This window comes from Anser brachyrhynchus (assembly GCF_964034855.1).
Source record: "Anser brachyrhynchus genome assembly, chromosome: Z".
Taxonomy (NCBI): Eukaryota; Metazoa; Chordata; class Aves; order Anseriformes; family Anatidae; genus Anser; species Anser brachyrhynchus.
The window spans coordinates 14198791-14207953 of NC_137697.1; the positions used below are offsets into that span (position 1 = coordinate 14198791).

The 9163-nt window shown below is 42.4% G+C and overlaps 1 protein-coding gene across 1 annotated transcript; it reads right to left on the reverse strand.

Moving 5' to 3' along the window:
* ESM1 (endothelial cell specific molecule 1) lies at positions 1-8594 on the reverse strand. The gene is made up of 3 exons (XM_080574798.1): positions 7922-8594; positions 4041-4196; positions 1-1858 (listed from the first exon to the last, which is right to left on the reverse strand). Exons 1-3 carry the CDS (start codon positions 8220-8222, stop codon positions 1758-1760), a joined length of 558 nt encoding a protein of 185 aa, XP_080430924.1. The 5' UTR covers positions 8223-8594; the 3' UTR covers positions 1-1757.
* Positions 8595-9163: the final 569 nt, after the last annotated feature.

Genomic DNA, 9163 nt, shown 5'->3' on the forward strand with positions numbered 1-9163 from the left:
TTTCAGTCTTTTTTTTTTTATTGAACAATAATAACATATACTTTTAAAAATCAACCAGCTTATTAGATTTACATTCAAGAACTCATAATGTCATTTATGACACCTGCAAAATAGTAATAATGTATGCAAATATTTACTACATTCTTTAAATAATTCTCTTCAGTCTGCTGAAGGAACATAGTTTTGATCCTGCTCTCACTGAAATTGAGAAAAGATTACTTTTTATATCAATAGATGAGAAGCAATATCTTTGCTGTAAATATCCCCAGATAATATTATGCTCTCTCTACAGGTTAAAATGTGTTATATGCTAGTTCAAGACTGATATTTATGTTTCTTAGAGTGTCATGGCAAGAGGACCCGTGTTGCTCTACTGATGTCTGGATGTTCGCTGCTGTCATTGTCCGTTAGTTCTGACACGGCGCGGCTCAGTGCTTCCCTCCCAGGTGAGCGCACACTGCTTTCACTGAAGCTGGCTTTGGATCAGGGTTTGGACTCTTGAAAGTCTTCGAAATTTCCTGTTCATAGTTTTAAGGTAGGTTTTGAGATTCTGCACCAAACCTTGCCTGTGGTACTGCGTGCTCCTTCTCTCACTGAGGTCACTGTCAAAGCTCACGTTGCTTTCAGAGGAAATAATTCAATTCAAACTGCATTTCCAATGAGAGTGCTGTGCCTTAGGAGGCAGTTCATGCAATCCAGGGTCACTCAGATATAGCTGCATTCATGTCCATTGTCTGAGGATCCGGTTGTTTCTAAATGTATTAGAAAACCCATCAAAGTGTGGGTTATTATGTTGCAAATTCATAATCCAGTTTGGGCTGAATGATGGACTGCCAGTTCCTACAGCACTCCAAAGTAGATAAATTATGGGGCAGGAGCCAGTGATGAGGATGGAAAGTACAAAGACCCACTTGCTGATGTCTGGCCTTGGTCCCACTCTTCCCCAAGGAATGCAAGCATTGCCTTAATGGCACCAAAATAGCTGCTTCATAGAAACATATACATTTAAATAATGCTAAACAGCTATTTTTTTTTCAGGTCCTCCTCTACAAATCTGTATAATTTACTGAGCATCTGTTTCTCTGTACAGAATTTAACTTCAGAAATCTACCTTAATGCAATATATGACTGCAGTATCTCAGCTAAGTTTTTCATAAGATTTAAACTTAAATGTTGTGTGTTTTCTTCCTGAAGAAAGGTGTATTTATCTCCAAGCGATTGTCACCAAATTAAAAAATAAAATAAAATAAAATGATGGGTGACTAACATTGGCTTATTTCATTCACACCTTTGCACTCCTACATTGTTATTTATTATTCTTGTCAGTGTGACTCAGGAGGGGCATTGCTTTCTATCCTGGCATTTGTTGATGTGCATTTCTTTTGCAGTGGTTTCACGCACCCAAACTGTCCACTGAATTCAGTGAGAGCTTTCCTGGCCTGAGGCTGCAAGAATCAGCCTTTGACTTTATTTAAATGAATTGTGTTGTGGTTTTTTTCAATATTACTATACATTCAGCAATCCACAATATGTTTCTCTGTTCAAATACTTATCAAAACAAATATCAAAAGTCATATACACTGTACAGTCTATTTTTAAGTAAACATTTTTCTCATGAAAAACAGAATCACAATTGCCCTTCAGAGGTTACATTTTCATATGATATAGATCTACTTTGTTCTTAAAGTGTGTTGTTGCATATTCAATAATCTGTGAGAAATGCATTCACTTGACAGTCTTATTAGTGTCAGTAAATATCAGCGAGGATTTAGCCATTTCATTACCGGAGACCGAATTGCTTTCTCCTTAACAAATTCCTCTTTTACAGAATTGCCATCCCCTGATGCCATGTCATTCTCTGAAAATATAATAAAAAAATAAATAGTAAATTTCATGATAATGAGAAAAATAGAATATTTTCCTGCAGCAATGTTTCTGTCTTGGGGAACACCTAGAAAAAGGTCAGTTGACAACTCTTCTTGCAGGAATCAAGCTGAATGTCTCTAGTTATCCAGTCACGAAATTTCTGCTAAATTATGGCATAAGTCAGATGTGTTTTCTAATCGTTTAAGCATAAGGCAGGTGACCTGAGTTCAGTTTCCAGTTCTCACTGTAGCACTCACATGTGACGTGGGACCAAACCACACACCCTCACAGGGATAGCTACAGCAGTAAATTAAAGATGCCTGCAGCTATTCTCTGGCTGAGGCCAGCTGGCATACAATAGCTTGATCCATGCCATTAAGCTCTCTTGTGCTCCAAAAAAAATAAAAATAAAAAAGTAAAAGATATCCCATTTGTCTACTGGAAGTGGTTCCTGGCTCACGCTAATTCCTGAGCTGCGGCGGAGGCTGCTTGGCAGGGCTGGGTGGCCTGGGGCAAAGCACGCCAGCTGCTGTCCTACTGTTTGACAAAGAAGGTGATCACATTGCAATACACAGGAACACACTTTGGCACCCTTTAATTCACTGGAGTACATGTAGCTATAATGCCTTTATAAAATATACGGGCCAGAAACTCATACAGTTACAATACAGAAGCATTCACAGCTGTTTTAATTAGCTGAGAATCTGTTCTAGATTAGAGTTGACTCTGAAGACCACAAACAAATCAAATCTTGCATGACCATCCCATGAACTACTGCACACAGAGGTCCTGGTCCAGTGATGAACTTCTGAGGGACAGATTTCAGCGTGAAATCTTTGCATGGGTGAAAAAGTTCCATTTGTTTCCATGGGGTCAGGATTTCATCCTGGCTGCCATCAGGCAATGTGGTAAACACTGAGCGTGCAGAAGGCCTGGGACAAAACTCGAGGAAGAGGAAAGGGGTGGAAGCACCGAGGAAAACAGGCTACCTGGGAAGATCTGGAATATAGACTAGGCACAGAAAAAAAGCAAGGCAGGAATGATTTTCATGATATCTTAGCACCTAATAATAAAGGCAAAAGAACACAATCACAGAGGAAAACCAGGAAGGATCAGGACTGATCCATCTTGCAAAGTGTTTTTCAAAAATCCTTTTAAATGTAGTAGGAGCATAAGCTCAAGCAGTTTGTTTCCGTTTAAGCTTTTCTAGCTAGAGAGTGGGAGAAAGATAACAAGTATCAAGGAAACAAACTCTAGATACTTTAATATAACAGGAGAAAATCAAAACAAGACAAACAAACTGCAGCAGGAGAAGAAATAAAATTCAAAACCTTTGGGGTGAAATTTTAAAGAAACCAGTAGTTATAGGATTAAGTCTCTGATATTTAAAATGCTTGTATTTCTGTTCATTTTGGTTTGTGTTTAAATTTAGGGTAAATATAATTTGGTTAGATATACCTCAGTATCATCAAGATAAAGAGTCAAAAGAGGAAGAAAAACTAATCCCAGCTATAAAAAAAATCAGTGATCACTTCCTCCTGCCTCAAAATATTCCAGCTTTTCACATCTTTTTTTTTAAAAAAAAAAAAAAAAAAAAAAAAACACTTGAAAAATCTGTTACAGGCTTCACAAACGGTCTTAAACATAATAATTTATTCCAAAGATATTGGAATAATTAAACTAAGGCATTTCAAAACAGCTCATTGACATCTGAAAATGCAGAAAACTCTGTCTTCATGAGAAAAAGATATTATTTTTTCTGTATATAGCTGACAGTGGTAATGTAATCTAGTGAAATCGTATTTGGATTTCATCTGAACTGGCTAATGCAAGTCCTAGCGTATCCTCCCATTGCACAGGTGGCATCACACTGCTAGTGCATTCAACAGCTGCAAAGTATTTTGCCCATGTTAGGAGTTCAAAATGCTTTTACCATGTTTTACAGCTCACATAAATCCTTGCCTTATGTTAAGAGAGCTGCCAACAAGGGAAAAAGAAAAAAGAAAAAGAAAAAGAAAAAAAGAAAAAGAAAGAAAGAAAGAAAAAAACTATGTAGCTTGTGTTGTTAGCTGTTTGCACAGCTCCACCAAAGTACACACCACTCATGCACAGTGTGCTAGTAGATCACGTACAAGGCAATTTATGCTAAAATCACCTGCTCCACCAAGTCTTACCTGTATGTGAAATTATTTTTCGTCGATTTGGAGGCTTTGAAGCAGACAGTTGAAAAAACGGGAACTTCAAGCACTTCCCAGTTACTCTGTCACAGATGCCAGACGGGCAATTGCAGGTTTTCCTGCACTCCATGCCATAGGTACCGTAGGGACACTCTGAAAATAAAATTAAAAAAAAAAAAAGTCATAAGGTCGTATAGCACTGCAGTGATCCAAGTCAGCACTCTGAATAGCTGTCCTGCATATAACAGCTGGCCTGAAACTCCTGTAGTATTAAATTGCAAATATAAAGCAATATGCATATGCGAACATGCAATCACGGAGGATGTCATTAAAGGATTAGCATTGCATTTAGAGGAAAAGAACACTTCCGAAAGTTTCTGAGCCCGCTGCTTGGGCACGACATTACCTGACCTGGGGGACCCGCAGGACTCGGAGCTGCCAGCGCCGAGGCTGCCTGCAGCAGGAACACGGCACCGGCTGGGAGATGGCCGCCAGCGTGACCTCGAGGAGCTCTCCAGGGTGGCAGTGCATCCTCCTGTCCCCAAACCCCGGTGAGATGAGGAATGCTCCCAGAGATGTGCACACCCGTGTGAAAAGACTTCTCAAACAGCAAAGGTCTGCCTTCCGCTGGCCAGCCGCAGTGAGCTCTCACACATCTCCAGCCTAGAGAGTGAATGTGCTCGAAAAGGATCACGGCACTAAATGGTCTGCCTGCTGATATACTGCATCTGGCCATATACTGCCCCGTTTCTGATCCCCCATCCCTGAGCAAGCTGGCAGAGAAGCACCAGAAGGCAGAATGTCAGGTCGGAAAATAAAGTTACTTGGCAAAGATTAAATAGGGTTTGCCCCATCCCATGACCGATACGGATTGCTTGATAGGGGATGCTTTGCCCTTGCTAGATTGTGTAACTCTCCAGAGTGTTTAGGTTTGCTATCACAGACCTTGTCATTCTCTCTTTTTCTGTTTTCATCTCTTTTACTGTTTGTACATTTCCAGGACCCAAGCTTAAATGATGGAGACAAGGAAAATCCAGCTCCAACGTTCCCTTTCCAAACCCCCCAAGAACAGATCATCCCAAGTGATGTTTGGGGTGTACAAGGGGAAGGATCTGTATGCTCAAACTATCCTTCCCAACCCAGGGTGCATGGTCACCCTAAATGACAAGTCCCAGAGAGTTTCCCTTTCAAGTCCTAAAAGCAGATGAATTCTGTGTTGGACCAAGGATCCATCTAGCCCATGCTGCCACAAAATACTTCAGAAAGACAATGGTCATAGCACATATGATACCTCCCTGTCATGATTTAGCACATGTGACACCTCCCTGTCATGTCCTCCTTTTCTCCCCCATTTCAAGCTCTGGGAATTCCCAAGCCAGACATGGTTTCTGTGCATTTAACATCCCACAACAAGGTTATCCTTCTCTGTCCAGTCTCCTCTTGAACCAATGCAAATATTTAGTTTTGCTATACAGCCTAGACTATCTGGAAAATCAGGCTAAAGCCCCAAAATGAAGCCAGCATTTGACAGTTCTCTGCATGCCCAATGGGTATGCATTTGTAAAGGAAAAGCACTTTAAAATAACCATCTCCCTCCTGAGCTCACTGAGCTTTGCCACCCTCCCCTTCCCAAGCGAGGATGCTCTCTGATCTGCAGTTTGTCCACATAAAACAAAACCCAGATCCTGACAAAACAAAACAGTCTGGTTGTGCAGAGTCCTCCCTGAAGGACAAGCAGCGAGGGCTGAGAGCACGCACCCTACGGGGCGTTAATCTGCGTGCTGCGGCTGCTCAGCCACCCAGCTCAGCGATGCGCGATGCAAAGCGGGGCACGACACAGTGGAAACAAGACTGAGCCCACAGCGCTTGGCTCCATGTGTAGTAATCCTAGCGTCGATGATGCTCGTCAGGTCTGATGAGATAGAGAGATCTGAGCCAATTCTGCCATTCAAAGGTTATGTTCAGCAGGAGCCTGCTCCTACATAAATTAGCAAGTAGCCTACAGTGGTTTAAGGGAAACGAGCAGATTCTCACTGTGACAGAAATATCCCTAATTAAGAGCCTATTTACAAATGGAAGTGCAGAGCACCTTTCTTGCTTAGTCTGTTTTGGACAATAATAACATTGCTACTGATAAGAGTACGATACACTCTTATAACACTTTTTAGATAAGAACCACCAAAATATTAATTAATACTCAGAAAACTGCTCTGACACACATGGTGCATATTCTACCCATTCTAGAATTAAGAAATTGAAGAAAAGAGAACTCAGGTTATTTGTCTACAACTTCAAAGTAAATCAGTCACATGCCATTAAAGAGAATCCAATCACCCTGGCTACATGAATTATTACAAGCATGGAAGTTATTATGAGTGAGTGATCTACTATCATGGTTATAAATGCATACCTAAAATAATAATACTTGGTCTGATGAAGTTCACATAGGTACAGAAAGAGATCGTACTATCTCAGAGCTGAGATGAAAAAGAAGAAGAATTAGAAATGAGATATATATCTAGTATTATATATCTATAATATCTAGTGCAAATCTGTATATGGGGAATACAAGCCTTAAATACCAGCTTAAAACTCAAAGTTTAGCTATGGCTTTATTGAAATCAATTAGAGTTTTTTCATTGACTCATTGGGAGAAAGGATTTTACATTTTCTACAGAGCTTCCAAGACTCAGCTACAGAGATTCAGATCTCATGTCCCTCAGTGTTGCTTTTTTAAGCTTTCTATTGAAAATACATTTATATGAGGATATTGAAAAGTACAGAATAGTTCAAAAAACTGTTAAAAGAACTAGAGATGGTGCCTTGCACTGCAGCATTTTTAATAAACTGAAGATCAGTCAGCTATCTCTGGAAAATAATATTTTGATGGGTGCACCAAAGTTACGATCTTTATGCGTAAATTCTAACCTTTAGAGACAAGAGGAGTGTTTTCAATTTCACCCTCAAACATGCACGTTAATACATTTTAACATACCAGCGTAAATAAATGTGCGCTCTATGCAAGTCATCCTGAATGATTTTTGCAGCATCTGGTCCTAAGTCGTGCCTTTAACTGAGACTATTAATACTCCTAACATTTAACTGCCAAAACATCTCTGTGTTTAAGGAAGTTATTCAGAGGCATATCTGTATCTGCTTACTGAAGTGGTACATGAACACAGGAAAACTCACTGCTTCCATGCTTTGCAAAGAGTTATTTTTAATTACTTACTTTAAAAGCTTTCCTCCTACCTCTCAGCAGCTTGATACCCCCTCTCCTTTAGAAGATTCTCCTTTTTGCACAGAACAACAATAGCTCTTAACTGAAAAATGCCGTCCTGATGAAAGACATCAGCATGCAGCCTACCTGGCGTCAGCTGGGAGCAGTGGCTGCCTGCCCCTCTCCCCTCCAGCTCCTGCTCTTTATCCCTGCCCGTCACGCAGGAGGGTCTCTGCCTCCCCTGACCACATCCCCGGAGCAGCTGGGTACCTCAAAGGCAGGAGTGAATTAGACACGACAACGTCCCGTGGCAAGGTTGGACGTGCAAGATTAAGGTCTTTGCAAGTTACGCAAAGGCACCCAGCCGCTCAGCAGAAGGGTCAGGACTAGCACCTGGGTCTCCAAAGTCCCCGTCACAAACCTTATCTCCGTGCACACCCCATCCAGATTTCCTCACAGGTGTCCCCAGGTCTAAACAACACTCTCCCATCAACAAGGCTGTTCCTTCCTACACGTAACACCTGTTAATACCAGCAGGTATTTTTCACTTTCTTCTTGGCTAAGGGCCCGCTTCAGACCTTCCAAGCAGGAGGCAAGTCCTACGGGTAGGCTGCTGCCAAACTGCCGCAGCGGGTGCATGCAAAGTGAAGGTCGTTACCTTTGCAGATACCAAATTCATCACCAAAGTCATCCTCCTCAGTGTAAAACTGGCACTTCAGCCCAGGGCCACACTTGACACCATCCATACCGGAGACGGTGCGGTAGCAAGTCTCCCCCAGAGCAGCCGCGCACACCCTGCAGCAGCCGCAGTCATCCAGCACCGTCCGCTTACAGCGCAAGGTGCTTTTGCACGCATTGCTCTCACAGGGCTCGGGGCAATCTACTGCGTATTTCGCACTCCAAGCGGTTCCAGCGTGCATGGGTGTCAGCAGGAGTGTGAGCAGCAGGAAGACCTTCATGTCTTGCAGGGGTCAATGCTCGGTCCCAAAGAGCAGGTTTTACTGTTCAGCCCGGTGCCTGGTGCTGAGGGAAGCAGCAGTACAGAATCCAAAGCGGTAGCTGCACACATCAGCCTACAAGTTTATGAGCTTTATACAGCGTGTTGCCCACATGCTGCACCGTCGTCAGCTTCCTCAATCCGGCAGCGCTGCTCCTGCCAGCCTCCCCTGTTTCAGTTTATGAAATCCAGGATGAAGGTTGGATTAGCACTCTGCTGCCATCCAGGAATTGAAAAGCCTGAGCTGATGTAATCTGTTATGTTTAGTTGGTTGTTTTGCATGAGGACTGAAAACTCTCTCACATCCGTCTCAAATGCTCAAGGACGTCTGCCAAAAGGAAAGAAAAAAACCCACACACAACCAAAAAAAAAAAAAAAAGAGAGACAAGTAGGTTGCATACCTTCCTTCAGGACAGGGATGGCTCTGAGGCGGGTGCTGCTGACAGCACCGCTCTGCCCTGCACACACAGCTCCCGTGGCCAGAGGAAAATCACACCGACTCGCCTCCCGGCTGAAAGGATAATTTTGAAAAGAGCAAACCTTCGCTTTCCCCTCCGAGGGGAGGTGGGCAGTTGCTGCAAAGCGCAAAGTGAGATCATGCCATTTAATGTCTGAGTTCAGATATTTCAGCAGTGTTTTTCCTGCCTGCTCTGATATGGTACTTTTTAATAAGTATTTAGGTGGGGATGTATTAAACATTTCACTCAGAGGTTATTGCTAGAAACAGGTCAGACAGAAACCAGGATTTTGTGGGATCTTCCGCAGGAAGTTTAGGAAAATGATCAATGAGATGCCCCTGACCTCGCAGCCAAAGGGGGAAATCCCCATCTGTCACCAACACCGGCTGCACAGCCCAAATGTGGATCCGGAGGGACAGATTCTCCTCTCCTTTACACCACCTCT